This window comes from Sabethes cyaneus, chromosome 2 (assembly GCF_943734655.1).
Source record: "Sabethes cyaneus chromosome 2, idSabCyanKW18_F2, whole genome shotgun sequence".
Taxonomy (NCBI): domain Eukaryota; kingdom Metazoa; phylum Arthropoda; class Insecta; order Diptera; family Culicidae; genus Sabethes; species Sabethes cyaneus.
Window position 1 is genome coordinate 243,967,083 of NC_071354.1, and position 16,722 is coordinate 243,983,804.

At 41.5% G+C, this 16,722-nt stretch overlaps 1 protein-coding gene across 1 annotated transcript in view; it reads left to right on the top strand.

Annotated features, from left to right (window-relative positions):
* Positions 1-16,722, top strand: part of LOC128738512 (uncharacterized) — a 92,107-nt gene that overhangs the window by 23,252 nt on the left and 52,133 nt on the right. The window contains exon 2 of the mRNA XM_053833712.1: positions 3,308-3,936. Within this exon, the coding sequence (XP_053689687.1) occupies positions 3,732-3,936 (205 nt within the window). The 5' untranslated portion in view covers positions 3,308-3,731. The remainder of the gene's footprint in view (positions 1-3,307; positions 3,937-16,722) is intronic.

Below are 16,722 nucleotides of genomic sequence, written 5' to 3' on the forward strand. Positions count from 1 at the left end.
AATTCAACTAACCTGCTAGCCGTAGTAAGATCTTGCAACTCAAACCACTAAACATTGTATTCTATAGGTTCTATTACTTTTTGGGGCATAAATTACACTAAATATTGAGATTTCTGCCCAATTAAAATTCATCACTATATTTTCACTTTTTCGCCGTCGATTTTTCATTAATTTTTTTTCGGCCGTTCCATTCGTCACATCACTCGCGAAACTTGACTTGAGGCACAGAAAACTTTAATTTACCACCCGAACAGAGATTATTTAGAGAGATATTATAATCATTTTTCCCAAATTGTTCACTTGAATTGATAGGAAAAACTTCACTTCGTTTCGATTGCAATTCCGAATCCGCGACCGTCGTTGTTGTACGTTGCCAAGGGAACGGACGTTTGTATGGAGTGATGCCAACGTAAACATTTGAGCATGAAATTGGCCAATTATTTTCGCTATTGAATTAAATGTCATGGAGTGTCGATAATATACTTATAAAATTCACTGATAATAAAATTCATTTTAAACAACATTTTATGTGATATATAATTACTGTCGGATTTAGTTCAACAGCAAAAATAGATACGCGATTCTACGTTTCATAATTGTTCATAACAGATTATTACCTACTACTAGCAACTCTGTTCTCAACAAAACGATGGTGGCAACAAGGACTGAAATACTTTCGTACTTTCGAAGTACTTTCGCAAACTTTCCTGTTAATGTTTGCCATCAACGACGAACTACAGCATGTCACATCAATGATGGACTGACGTCCATCTTTACGGAAGGTGCTAACGGAGCTCTTTATCATGGGGTTTCTACTGTGGTCAAAGAGCATCTCTCCTTTCTGGGTCCGCCTAATTTTAACTTTTAACCACATTTTCCCCCAATTCCCCTTCTATAGGCCCTTCCTGCCTTCTTTTCGATGACCAAAATATCTCCCTTACTCCCTTACTGATGCTCTGACCCTACTGGTACAGTTGTTATAAAGCAGTTGCGGCAACTGATTTAAAACCAATTTCAGTCATAAATAAGCTTCTTCAAATAAAAGTGCCAAAAGTGTGCAGGTTGAGGATTTTGTTGAAATTTTAACTGGTTGACAGATGACACAGCGTTACGGACCACAATTAACAACCACTTTCACGATGTGAATTGCTCCTGTTTCTCCAAATTTGTCTTGCAAAATAGATGACCCAATAAGGATTTTGTTTTCCAGGAGACAAGAGTTTCTTTGAAACAAGACTTAAACTGCAGAGTGTTTGTCAAAATGGTTAAACCGATTTTGTCCTCAAAAGCAGCTGTGAAAAGCTATCTTAGCACAAAGACCTCTTACGTTTTGGTAATATTCAACCTATCAACTAAAGCTAAAAATTTATACACTTTTCTTTCTCGGACTTAAAAACGCTAAGGGCTCTGGCAAGTTGACGTCATGAATTTAAAAATAGCTCGATTGCTTAATATTAGTAAATCAAAATTCACAATTCCCGCCTGGCGAATGGCGAATCCCGTACGGTAACACGAACAGGTGGATTGTACACCAATCATTCGTCTCCTATTGCTCGCTCCTCGTATCAATAGAGCTAATGGCTCGCAGCAGGAGTCTCACAAAGGTGCAGGATAAAATATTAATACCTAACAGCAACGAAAAAAACTCCACCACTCGTGGTCGTGGTGATCAATCCGGTTCGGTGGCTGTCACGACGGCAGGCTGCCAGGCAGGTAGGCCGGGGGGATGGTGCGCAGCGACCACATGCTAGAGTTGAAGGTAGTCAAGTGCAAAAATGTGCCTTTTTCATTGCCTTTGATGGTTGCTCGAGAAGCGACCGAAGCGCGGAAGGTTTGTCTCTCCGGTTGTTCATTGCTGTTGAAGTTATTCGACAGGATTTTAATAGACATTCATACCTACGTGAAGAAGATCTTGTACATAACGTCGGGCATACCGGGAATCGTGTGCGGTGCGGCGCGATCGTAAAATGATGAACAAACTGTACGTACGTACGCGACTACGGCAGCTTCCAAGACGAGAGGCAGATTCTTTTTGGCTGAGATAATCGCTAATTCAATTTGCAGGTGTCATTTACTTAGTGGATTGGAGTTACAGCACAGCAAAGGTTGATCACATGCTGGTTGGGAAAAAAACGCGGATAGTTTTGACCTAGCCTCTGGCTAGGATTTCATATAACTCAATCTGTTGTAACGTTACCCTGTCCATAACCTCCAACAGGCTAAATTTAAAAAAATTATTCTTTCCGGCTTAGCAAATTAGTGTCTGTTTTAATTATACAACGTTTCCATCGTTTAGGAAATTCCCCAACAGCTTACTTTCACCCGACCCGATGGGCGTTGTTTGTATTTCCGCTTTTTGCCTGTCGGTTAGCTGTTAATCTGCGCCATAATTAAGAGATAATTTTTTGCCTAACCGAACCGCTGAAGGTCATCCTGAAGTTGATGAATGGATGTAATTTTCGAATCGACCGCAATAATTGCGATTACGTCAGGCACGGAGGGCCAAGCGTAAGATTTTCTGCGATTCAAAATCAACTCACTTTTAACACTTTAAAAATTATGAAATCAGCTAGCTGAAATCAGGTTAGTTGTTCGGAGCTTGTGAAATTCTAATAATCGACGCCTCAGCCTCTAAACGTTTGACCAACCCATTGGCTTCGCTCACTCAATCGATCGATGCTTAAGCGCCAGTTGCCGTAGATCGGTTGTTAGAGCTGGTGTTAAATGGAAAATGCTCATCTTATCCCATCACGATTTAGAAATTGATTTCGCCGTACGCACGCGGCAAAAACATCAAAACTAGCTGCAGAAGGTACCTAACAGCTAAACCGAGCCCGTGGCAGCGCGCACTGACTGGAGCACCGTCCAAATTGCATCATAAAACATCTCTCGTTTTTGGCCTTAGCTTAGCTCACTCTCGAGTCTTCGAAAAAGAAAGCGTTTATCGAACAAAAACACACATGAGGAGAAAATTTACATAACCATCACCAATCGTGGCTTGGAATTGGCTTCGGCAGAGTTGGTGAAACAACATATGTCGAACAAACAAACAGCAAAAGATCACATGTTGAAAGAAGTTGCATGCCTTTTCTTCGTGAAACGCATCTTGGAACTGCTGCAGTGGCCGTTTTTTTTCCTGTTTAATCGATACGCATGCCACGCCACGGTTCGGTTGGGTTGATCGGTTCAATTGATTTCGCGAGACAAAACCGTCCGCAATTATCGTCGCCTATCAATCTGCAGCAGTCAAATGCAAGCGAATGTTTAATGATCTTCTTTTTTTTCCTATTCACTTTCGTACTTTCAGAGCCGCAGCTTGTTGTTCGAAAGGGGCGTTCCGAAAGCATCGGAATTACAACCGGAAGCCATCGGTTTGTAATCCCCGTTGACCTGATACTTCGACCGACCGACAGTTGGACGTGGTGAAAGAGTGTTAATCTGTGATCTGTGGTGCAAATTTCTCCAGTAGGTACGTGCGAGTACTGAGATTCAAACAAAGTCGGCGTTGATTGAAGCATAATCGTACGAGTGTCGCAAGCGTGGAAAAAAGTGGTTTTGACAAGTGTGAAAATTAGTAAAATTTCGATAGAAAAATAGCATTAAAAGTCTCGTGTGTGTGGTGTGTGAAGTAACTGGTTTATTAGTTAGGCAATCGCGTTGTCGAAGTTCGAAGAAAATCGTAGCGAAGTCAAATGTGCCAATCCTTTTAGCTCTTCTGAAGTAGTGGCTCTATGATAATGAAGGCGATTACGATACAGCAGATGACAAGAGCAAAACTGTCGTTTTGTGCCGTGGCACTGACGCTGCTGCTGACGGTGGCCAATCTTGGCTGGCCGGTCCAGGCCCATGTCGCGCTGACGTTTCCACCGGCGCGAAAGTATGACCTGGATTTTCTGGACAACACACGCACCAAAGCACCGTGCGGGATGCCGAAAGGTAAGTTGTCTTGTTAACTTTTTGTTGTTGTTGTTGTTTCTTAGCGGTGACAGTGTCGCGGGTTTGTGACCGTATTACCCTACACCCAACTACCGGTGTCGTGGTCGGTATCGATTTCACACCCATTTTCCGCTGGGCTGCTGCGGCCACGAGAGGGATGCGAAAAACTAGAAAGTGAGACTAAAAGTGAGCCGATTGAATTACTCGCTGGCTAAAGTTGATGGTGGGTCGGTTGCGGTGTAAACGGAAATTGAAGATAGCCTTTTTTGCGCCTCATTTTGCATACCGTTTTATGTTGCAAACTGTTAAGTTTTTTCCGGTTTTCTTGATGGCAGTATTGCGAAACAATTGTTAATCTAGAAAAATTGGATTCAAATTTTGAAAGATTCTATCAACGATTCACAGAACTAAATTTTTGACGAGTTGCGATGCGCACTCTGAGCGTATCTAATTGATCTGGCGAGTAAAATCTATTATTTCTGCGCAGTTCGCAATAATTGCCGAGGAAAACTTTATAATTTTACTCACATTGACGAACCCATTGGAGCGTTTATTATCCGGGGGGTTTCTTACAGAATTGTTCCTTAGCTTTCACCTGGTGAGCTCGAAATTTAAATTAGTTTGTGTGTTCGCTGCGAAAAAGGCGCTGTACTGGAGAATTCCAATATGGTAGTCAAATTCGAGAGGGTTACCAAAATTGTGTTGCTTGTTACTTTTTTTCCGTAATGTTTGTTACTTGTTTCACAGCAAATTTTGAAAATACAATAGATTTTTGCAACGAGCTATCTACATACCGCCGGACAAAAGTAACGAAGGTGCAATCATTAATGCGCACATTGCATCTGGGCGGGAATTTTGGGAAAGTAACTCTCCTAATAGTACTGTGATTGCTTGCGGCGGTTACAACCAATTGCGTATAGACTAGAATGGCGTGACACAAAATACAGTTACCGGCAGCTTTCTGTGTCAAATACAGCGCTGATTGACGGCGTGGACTTTTTAAATCTACATCGGTTAATGCGCAGTGTAATCATCTTGATCCTATGCTTCATTTGGTGTTTACTGATAATGTCAATCTACAAGTGGATAGCTGTGTAGTGCCTTATACCTACACAATTCGCTTATGATTATACGAGAATTTACCTGTTGCGAAGCGCCGTTGCTCCCCGGCGTGAAGTACTGCTCGATTGCGTGAACTAAAGCGGCAGAAGAACAATTCTCAATGTAAACATTGGTGATTTAAAACTGCTTTTTTTTTAACTTTGTCAACTCGGTACCTTTAAATGTTTGCTTGGATGGTACTAAAGTGACATTGGAATCGAATTCGGGCTTACTTTGCACAATTTTTTGATTTTATTTTTGCCAATCGAATTGCTTTCGACTCAGAAGCTGATACTGCAGCAGAAGATGCTTTTACATTACAAAAAATTACATTTCTACAGCTCAATTTGGATTCATGCCGGGGCGTTCAGTTTGTACTAACTTACTGGAGTTTACTTCAATGTGTATCTCGAAAATGGAACAGAAAGCACAAATTGATGTCATATACGCTGATTTACGAGCCGCCTTCGACCGGAAAATTTCTGCGTAAAATTTCGTAACTTGGAGCTCCTTGTCGATTCGTTGAGTGGTTAAGAGGAGTACCGCAAGGAAGCAACATGGGCCCCACATTATTCCGTGCTGTTCTTCAACGACGTCACTCTGTTACTACCACCTGGCTGCAAATTGGTATATGCTAATGACCTGAAACTATTTTTAAAAGTTCGAATCATGGAAAATTGTTATCATCTGCAAGGTTTGCTAAATGATTTCTTTGGTTGGCGTCGGAGGAACTGGCTCGTGATCAGAATTGCCAAGCATGAAGTTATAACGTTTCACCGCATTTTAAAACCAACTGTCGACGTTAGTTAGCAACAGGGTAGTTCTTCAGGACAGCGACTTCAAGGCTGCTTTTATACATATTCAGAATCTTCTATTTTGTAGTAATTTATTTTGGACTATATTACAGAGCAATTTTACATCAAACCTATCTCAACAAAAGTTCTTGAATAATAATGAAAATTTTCACCCCCGAGTGCTTTAATTCGTTTCACAGTTTTCACAGTTCATATCAACCGCTCCCAGCATCCTCCGATATGCGGTGCTCCGGGGGTAATAAGCTTCCATTCGACGCCCCAAATGCATAATGCATCTTCAATTTGCGGCTGATCTAATGTTCTTACCAATTGTTTTAGTTCCTTATCTGCGCCGGTGAAATTAGTGTCATTGCATAACTCACGAGCCAATATCCGCCGTTTGTGTTCAGCCAACTCAAGCAAATCTTAGAATCTGTCCAGAAGTAAATGCCGGTTAAAACCATTTTTAACTAAGCATGAACCACCGTCATCATTTAACTGGCCAGCACACATCCTTGCAGTTCTAATCGTGCTACTGTTTGTGCTTTTAATGGAGCAACTCCGGACTTGACGTATGTCAATGCCACGTTCGGTTGACCTTTCTTACGGTAAAACCATAGGTACGTATCATACAAGCGAAAGCTTTGTCACTTGCATCACTAAATGCATGCAATTCAATGCAATTCATTTAACCATTCCTTCCATTTTGTGACGAGCCCATCGGGATTATCGTCGTCCCAGCCTGACTACAAACGTCAAAGTTCTTGGAAAATAACTAAGTAAACCAAGTGTGGGCCAAAAAAAGCAGAAGGGTTTGTGTCTCAGGACACAAAAGTAGGCTTGGCGCAGGACTACGAATGTGTACATCTGTAGGTACAGTTCCTCCCCTTAATATTGATACTACGGACTTTTCTAATTTCATATATAGATATCAAATTTGAACATTATTAGGTAGAAGTGTATGCTACTATTTGATTCTTCTACAAAGCAAAGCTATGGGTTTAAACGCCCTGTTGAGAACTTGACCCTTTCTTTATCTACAGACTTCGCAGCCGGCTATTAGAGTACAGGACAATTACGGGGCTAGTGCAACGATCCTACTGACTCTATAGTAGTACCTCCCAGGCGAGATTCGAACATACGACGACTGACTTGTTAGGCCAGCATCGTACCCCAAAGCTAACTAAGCGGGCGGAGTTTTTTACAACAATTTATGAATTCCGCTTTTTAAATATTTTAAATGATGGAACACAATCCGCGTTGTGTCAAAATTGCGTTCGTGGCTAAAGATGGTCTAAATGGGCTGGTACCGAATGGCCGAATCACGAATGGCCGAAATCCAAATGGCCGAATTCCAACAACAGTCACAGTAGGCCGAATCGCGAAAGACCGAATCATGAATGGCCGAATCATGAAAGACCGAATCACGAATGGCCGAATCATGAAAGGCCGAATTTTCTCGGAATGCCCAAATCAACAACATTTTTATTGCTCATATTGTTGATTTATTGCTCAAAACCTTACACATTTTCAATAAATTTTTTCATCTATTTCTCTCCGCGAATTAGAAACATCCCCCTGAAAAACCTTTAAAATTTTCCCCTTCATTGTCTTTTGTTCCACTCGCAACTCTGTAATGATCCGCGTCATTGATAGGTGAAGGAGAAAAGCTTTTCGTATAATGTTGTACCTTAGTTTCAGAAAAACAAGACATACTCTGCGTCTTATTTTTTATTTTAGTAGATAGAGTATAGATGATTGAAGATTCTTTGTTCCCCCAAGCGCGAATTATTTACTTTTATTATAGGGTGCGAGGCCTATTGGTCGTGTCAGTAGGAAATGTTTCCTAGAAGATTCAGGGCGAGACGGCCGCAGGCCGCGAGTGTGCGCCGGTGACCCGCCGTCGGAAGCGCCGGCCACCCGCAGAAACCACTACTATTTAGGTGCATGCATTTTCCTAGGTTTACTGACTAGTAGGGATTATCTTTTAGTTAAGTCTGAACGAGCGACAGCGAGTAAGGACAGCATATACTCAACATTTGTGCAGGCTGTAGGCCGTGATTATTTTCGGTCGAATATGACGTTCGACCATTCGTGTTTCAGCATTTTGTGATTCGGCCATTCGTTATTCGGCCATTTGTGATTCGGCCATTAGATATATTATGCCATTTGTTATTTCGGCCATTTGTGTTTCGACCATTCGTGATTCGGCCATTCATAGGTAATCCGTCTAAATTGTGGGTTTCCAATTATTACCTACTTTTAATGGACTTAATGCAAGCTCTGTTTTTATACATTGTCTGTCAAGTTTTAAATCAAGCTGTGTTACGTACATAAGCGAACTAACTTCTTCTGCTTTTTAACAAAACAAAAAATCCCAGCGGAGGAGAAAAGATATCAATCACCAGGTATTTACGTTTTCCAAATTCGCTGTTTATAGCCCAGTAGTTTCTAGCAAAGATACAGCCTTCAAAAAGACCGAAAGCCAGGTGGTAGGAGAGAAAAGAGCAGTGATCCAAGGTTGCTCCCCTGTGGTGCGCCAGAGCAGTGCAGAACGAGTTGGAAAACTCGGACCCGATCTTCACACTCAGCCTATGGTGTGTGAGACGCGATTGTAGTCACATACATGATGGGGCGGAAACTCCCAGTTTCTTTAGTCTTGGAAGGAGAATACAGTAATCCACCGGATCAAACGCTGCTTTCAGATCCGTGTACGTTGCGTTAGTTTGCACTCCTTCACTCATGTTGCGCAGGCAGAACGAGACAAAATCAACGAGATTCGTAGAGACTGAACGGTTTGGAAAAAATCCAAGCTGGTCTGTAGAAATGTAGTGTTGACAAAGTGTCGTTCACGATTATCTTGAGCATTTTAGAGCTGCAGCACAACGATGCAATCCTTCGATAGTTTTCAACGTTGCGCTTGTCGCCCTTCTTGTATACAGGAAACATAACTAAATCTTTCCACTGGGTAGGGAACTTACACTACTGGATTGAAGAAATGAACAGTAGAATATTTTTTTCTGGATGAAATACCGTCTGGTCCAGCCACTAACGAATATTTTTGTTTTCCGATGGCGGCAGTCTCGACAATCTCATCAATTACACGAAAAGTTTTGAGGTTGACAACTTCTTCGAGAGTGTTTCCAACTGTTATTTGTTCCAAGGAAGCAGGAAAAGGATTAAAATCCTGCACGAAGTATGTTGCGAGAAGGTTGCATTCATCGCGCGGAGCGTTGGCTTTACGATCGTCCAGAAACAAATCTGCAGGCAAGCCATTTTAATTTTTCTTAGAGTTGACAAATGACCAGAACTTCTTCGGATTTCTGCGAAGGTTTTCTTGCGTACGTAGAGTACCGTGAACGTACCATATTCTGCGCAGTTAAGACATTTTTATGATTCTTCCGCTATTCTAAGTATTCTAGATTTAAATTAACAACGTGGATAGCCTCAACGTGCAGTGCTACGGTGTAAAATCTGGTAAAAAATATGGGAATTATAAGTCGACCAACAATTGAGTATATTTTACGTTTTGTAAACTTATCCACGGTGCCTAATTCTGCGCACTTTCTTGCCCATGTTCCTAATTCTGCGTATGTTTGCTCCTAATTTTGCGCACCCAAAAAGTGAAAATAAATACTCCTGCCATGCTGTTTATGTCTTTATACGCTGAAAGCACTCAAAAAAATCCGGCATTAGCCATTACCATTATTAAATCCATGATCCGGCCTTCTTGTGCTGGTCGGGTGGCAAAAGCTCTTCACGTTATCGAGAATAAAATATTTAAAATGAGGCAATCAAAATGATAACAATTGATTCGGGTTTTCTGTATACTGAACATTACACTGTAAACTAATGCTAAAAATTGTGTTTTCATGTAGAAACCACTTCCCCACTCTCTGACAGCCCCATGAAGTTGGACATAAAAAAATAGAAGTCATGGTTTCATAAATTGGCGCTCGTAGGTTCGGACCCCGAGACACAGCACAGGATGCCAATCAATGCAAGTTAAAGAATCTACTTGAATTTTCATGCCTCTATACCTCAGCCATTTGGGTGAGGTTGCGTATTCTTTCGCGATTTCTTCGTAGAATACATCACTGCGCAGAATTTGGAACATGAATAAAAAGCCTGTGCCTAAATCTGCGCATTATTGCATCGCATTTTTCTAAGGAAAGCAATGCATGCAATCACTCTTTTTGTCTAAAACGTGACTAAAACTAATTATTCTTTCTAATTATGCTGGGTAATTTGATCATTGCAAAGAATTTAGATCATAAATTTGTTAATTTTCTACAAGGACAATCTTAGCGTTGCTGCTAACGACGATGTTTTCTGTCATATAAAATATGATGGCCCGTTTGTGAATAGAAGACGGTTGTACGCTCGAAATTCAAGCGTTTAGGGCGCTATATCTCTGCATGTTAGCGTTGGTAAAAGGAAATGCTTATCAACTTCTGGACAGTATTGGCTCGTTTTATTGCGCCTGATTTTTATTTTCAGGTGGATTTCAATCCACTGTGAATCTTGCATGTGCATAGTATTTTTCGATATAAATTAACAAAGCACGATTGTTTATGTAGTACCATTACATTATATATTTATTAATTTTATTAAATTTACAAAAAGGTGTATTTGTGATCTTAATTTTCGTAATTACTGACTAAAAGAAAACTTTCGAATATCCAGGTTAGTTCCAAATAAATAATTTTTACATCGACCTTCGTTTTGTATGGCAATTTAGCATCGTTTGTTTTTGTGCCTCGTTTGTTGCATTATTCTACACCGAAACCAAAAAATAACCCGCTTTTCAATTGATTTTTCTGAGATTCCTTTGGAGATCTCCTGATGGAAATATTTTTTTTTAGATAAAATATAGTACTTTCACCTAATGGTTGTCTGCTTTGTGCGAAGCGGCCCGAAATTGAAAAAAAAATTTTTTTTGATATTGCCAATTTTTTTATATTTATTTATAACTTATTAAATATGCGTCCTAGCGACAAACAGTCTTCAGTGAAAATGTGTATTTTAGCATACTGAATATCTTTGTAGAACACTCAAAAGCAGTAAAAAAATCGTGTGCAAAGTTATTGAGCATAATTGATTTTTAAGCGCTCCCATCATTATATCATCATCGCACACATCATTATATTTCGCAACCGGTAAGAGATAGATAGTTAATATATTCAGCAAAGTTGCTTATTTTAGTATGTTCTGCATACTAAATTTCTTTTTTGAAATTATTTTAAAAAACAAAAGTTCGTATCACCCTATTAGGTGAATTCACGGTCATCCTAATAGTGCAGAAAGATGCGCTTTATTTTATTATTAAACTTCTCCGAAGACACCACTCTTGAAAAATTACGTATTTTTTACCCAATTGCTAATGTCCGGTTTTTTTTTTCAAAATTTGACCCCTGTGGACTGGTTTCACGCAATGATCGCCAACACCCTCTATATGTAGTGAGCAACATCTTGCCATTATGAACCACCTTAACGGGTGGCAACTAAAATTTTGGAATTTATTTCTCAAGTTGTCAAAAAAAGACAACGACACCTGAAGAAGATCTGATTTACTGAAATTAAAGATACATTGTCCATTATTGATAAACAAATAAATTAGGGAACATTGAAAACGGTCCGTAATCGGCTGTTCGGCGAAGCTTCCGTTGGATGCCGAAACAGGAGCGTTGTACGGCCGTCATGTTAACTTTGTTTAAACTTATGTTTTATGTTCGGAGTTGCAGTAGAATTATCCATGGAACAGTATCGATCATTTCGTCTTCGAAAGAGGGAAGTAACTTTCGTCGTCCAAAACAACGCATTTTCCGGAATAATTTTTTATTAACCGGCGGTATTGCGATTTTAGCATCGAAATCTGTGCGGGGTTTTTGTCTTCTTTCAGTACATTATTTCGACCCTTTTCAATATTTTGCAGATGTATGGTGGGAACAGTTGCGGTTTTTTGCGGCATCCCGTTAATTCACGGAATCCTTGGTGTTGAAGGCACGAGAAAGAGAATGAAGTCCTCTTGCATCCATAATTTTGACTGGTCTTCCACTACCTTGCTTGCGAATAATTGTTGGGGATCTTAGGATGTGGTCGAAACAGTAATATTTTCGTTGTATCGTATACTTTTTGCCAAGATCTTTGTGTAATTCGCACACGCGAAATGCTTCTTGTTTGGACGTCATTTTGAGCAAAAATAAAAATGTTGTCAGAAAGAGGAGACAGAGAACTAACACATACACACTCTCATTTTGCTTTGAGCTTGTTTGTTGTTGTGCATAGGCGCCTCAAAAAAAATTCCAAAATTTTAGTTGCCAACCGTTAAGTCAAGATACTTTAAACACAGCAGTGAGGCACCTCAAATCAAGTTACTTTGAGCACAGCGGTGCGACGATAAGCCACCCGTTTCAGACGTTAGAAGGCAAAGTATAAATTCTTCTAACCTTACCAATCGTACAAGTGCATTCCAAAGGGACGTGATGCAAAAACTTGAATCACTGCACCTAACTCGCACGTTAAAAGCATTTATTAAAAATTAGATCTCTTACATTCTTTGCTGTGATTGTGCAAATTATCGACATATTTATATAATTTTCCATTTTCAACTTCGGTCTAACCGTCTAAACGCGGCAAGCCCAATCCACTGAACACTTTCACTATTCGCTCAAGTGGCACTCCTGATGATGGTAGCACACACTGACTGCAGCGGTAGGTACATATCGTACAGGCCAGCATCCTATCAGAGCCCATCGATCGACCGATCGATCGATTTCGTTAGAGCGCCATCAGCCCCTTGCACCGCGGCTCGATCGCGGTTGATGAAGCGCCGCCGCGCCGCTCTGCGCCGATTGCTATAGGTATTGGTTGTGACAGCGCACGGTAGGTTAGGTATCACCGTGCTGCTGGGGAAATATGGAAAAGCAGCAAAAACTACAGCGCCACATCGCACCACAACAACGGCATTGTTGACAGCGGAGTTGGTAGTGGTTTCGGGTGGGCAGCTCTCTGTACGGAGCACCGTTGGAATGCGGTTCCACAACATTGGCTTATACGCGCGGGTCCCAGGGCAGCTGATCCTGCCGCCCACCCTCCCAGATTGTGCATACATATCTATCGCTCTCGAGTGCTGCAGATGACGACTAGCAGCAGCAGCAGCAGCAGCGGTGGCACTTTGGAGGTTTATTCGCTTCGAATCGCGCGCTGTTTTGCGACGGAATTTTTGCTCCCCAGCGAACAAACACAGCCAGCACAAACCAGAAAGGCGAAAATCCATCGAGCGAATCCGAGAAACGGCAGGTATTATGGGTGTTTGAAATTCATATCGTTTTGCTGCTGCTGCAGTGCGGTTTGCTGATGATTGCCAGTCTGTGGTAATCGCAATTGCACTGCAACTGCGAAGATGTTTGTGATGCATGACAAATAAAGAAACCCTTACCTGTTGAATGGCGAATGGCGGATTTGTACAATAAACCTTTCTACTAATGATACTTTTACTCGTTGGTGTTTTTTCGCGCCAGCGTACATGTCGTTGCTCGATGTTGTTTGCTTAACCGCTCTCTGCTAATCGTGCCACTAATTACTCAAGAAAATTTTGCATTCGATTCCTTCCACGCGAACTAACGCAATTTTCGACCATCTAATTTATGCAGATATTCTCGTCCGAATATGCATACCTGGGCGAACGGCCATTTGCCGTCACTGCGCCGCCGTGATTGACTCGTGCAGCGAGCGACCAGCACTTGACAAGAGGTTAATCCAATAAAACCAAGGCTAAGCGCGCGATTGCTTTCGGAACGCTGCGCGACGTGCAACTGTATAATGACCAAACCCGCACCCCCAACGGCACGGAAACATGAATTTAGCATTCCAGCCACGTTCCGATCGCGCTGCTCGGTTCCATCGAAATTCGCGAACGCCTCGCACGATCAGAAACAATTTAGTACGTCGGTCGAGTCGATGTAGTGCAATAAATTAAATTGAAATGTTTCAGTTAGCATTGCAGCCAAATGCTAGGTTCAATGCTGTGTGTGCCTTCGGCAGACCATTGCGCATTTCTTTCGGCCGCTGCCGCTGCCGATACCCGAGGCACACACGGTTCGATTTGCGTTGATCGTTCGAAAAATGAACACCCGGAGAAACATTCACACCACATCGTTTGCGATCAATATCATTTGGCCTGCAGTTTTCCTTGCATAACATGTATTGCAAAATGATCCAACTTTAACGACCGCTTTGCTTGGTAATGATGAGCTTTCAAGTGCATTGCCTTGATACGCACGGGAATACGGTGAAACTTTATCACACCAGTTAACAATAAAATTGGAGTTGGAGCTGGGTTGATGGCCTTCCTTTCCGAACCGAGGACACTTATCATCGAGTTGCGAAACGTGCTGCCGTGACTAATCCTCAACCACCTGAAACAACCCACGAAAAGCTGCAAACGGTTCCAAACCTCAGAACCAACCCACTATATGTGCTGTGCCCAACAGATTGCGCCTTGAATAATTGTTGTGCACTTAATTAGCCGGTGGTACGCCACCGACCTCAATCCTGCCTTCAGTTTTCCAAAAACGGAATGAAACGTCAAGCATCAATAGGTGTGTGTCAGCCTAGCCGACGCGACGAGCTACGAAGTGCTTTTAATAGTGTCTTGCTAATGATGAGTGCACTCAGTGCCAGTGCCAAGAAGCTCTGATGTCGATAAGCAGGCATCAGGCAGGCTAGGCAGACAGACAATCATGCAAAAATCGTAGGGAAGTTAATCAAACCTGAATGATGGCCCACATGATAATCGATTTAATTATGCTTCTTCGACAGAGCCGGGCGGCACACTTTCGCTGCCCACTTAGGGCACCTCTGCTGAAGGACAGCTCTGCTTGCACCCCGGTTGGGTCCCCCCCTCACTAGAGAATCCAATCATTTCCCGGTTTTTAACCGCTCCGATAGCAGTAAATGGCACCCCATAAAATGCCCATTCAGTTGGGGGCATAAACGGAAAGTGAATTTCCTCTCACCACTAGCACAAGCACGCGGACACGCAGACACGCACACCGGTTATCCTCGACTGCGAAGTGGACCTCAGCCAGCAGCAGGGGTGCGGTGAAAAGTAGTTCACTAGAGAAATAATCATCGATATAAAACAGGTATTTATTTGCATAGCATTCGCCCGCAGAAACCTGTTGCGATGATGGGGTGTGGTGTTACTACTGCCGCCGCCACGCCGCTTGGTTGCAATTTTAAGTGCTAGCGAAAGTTCTCTTCCTTGAAGAGTGCAGCCAGCGCAAGAGATCGACGAAAGTGTATGATAAAACGTTGATTAAGTGATTTTTAAGAGCTTTGCTAAAACTGCTTTATGTCAGAGAAATAAAATTGGAAACATAACGTAAGCTGGGTATTTGGGAATATGAAAAAGACTTGTCCAGACCAAACTTGTTTGGCACATTTCCCATTTTGTCAAATCATTTCCCATTTTGTCAAAACAGAGATTTTTAGTGTTTATAGTGGTGCTACATTCAGCTTCAAAACTTGACTTTCTGCTTTTATACGACAGACTTCGTAAAAAGAAAACTTATCTAACTTAATTCTACTATGTATCTTTATTCCTGACAATGTCAGAAATTTTGTTAGCTTCACCTACAGTGAGCAAAAAAATTGTCCGTACAGTATGGCTTCCAAAAAACAGGCCATACTGTACAATTGTCCGTTTTTGCTCAGTGTATGTATTTTTGACATTCCGCAAAACGACTGTATTTTGTAAATAAACAACATGAAAACCGAAAGAAGGGAAAAATTGTGCACAGTTATCTGGAAAATCCATAGTGGTCTGCATGTAGGCTAACTAAACAGCTGGAATTGCCCAGAAATACCATATGGCGCGTTATCAAACGGTTTAAGGAAACATTGACGACGATTCGGAAGCCTCAAGCTAATCATCGGAGTGGAACTGTCGACTGGAAACTGCGTGGTAAAATTTTGAAGACCATCAAGAGGAATCCCAATCTGTCGCACCGAAATCTCGGTGCGACAGATTGGGATGCCTCTTGATTTGACCGTGATTTCGGTGCCAGAAACTTCGGTGCTGCCCATTTTTTTCCATGTGTGGACTCATCACTGCGACCAGTATAGTTGATCTATTGCGATATCGCCCGGGTGATTACTGTATGACCTGCACTGCAATTCTTTTTGCTATAATCGCTATTGAATGAGTGATATGCTTATTAAGGGGAAACCGAAAGTGGCTCAAAGATGGCTGGATAAATGGCTACCATTCGAAGCATGTATTGTTTTGCGCCTTAAAAATGCATCTGTATTGGCAGAGCACGATTTCGCCACGTAATCAGTGCTTCCAGCGCTGTTATAATGTCCTAAAACTTGTAATTCAATTTATCGATCTGCTGTGTATCAATAAACGCTCTGCAAAACATAATTGCTAATGGAAAATAAATTTAACTGAACATATCGATCATCACGTGTTCATAAAAGCGACCAATGTATAATTTGGAATTAGTTAATAGATATTTGGTTACGCACATATTTCGTTGAACTAGCGATTTCGGAAAAAGCAGCAACACAGTATCAAACTTTCGTCACATCAATGAGCTTTTAAAGAGCTTTCAAATTTCGCCGCATCGATGAGCTTAGAGTGAAATAAACAAATAAAACGCAAACGCAGGAATCAAAAACGCAATCCGATGCAAGCGGATTAATTAAACATCCTAGTGATCCTACGCATTATTCAGTTGCTGCTGTTAATTTTGATTGAATCGGAATGCCTTGATAAAGAAAACAAACCCTTTTTCGGGATGTTTGTAGTCAGTGCGGTTGGCTGCGGATCAGCTGTTTAATTTAGGGATGGGAATCGAAAGCCAAAGTATCGATATTTGGT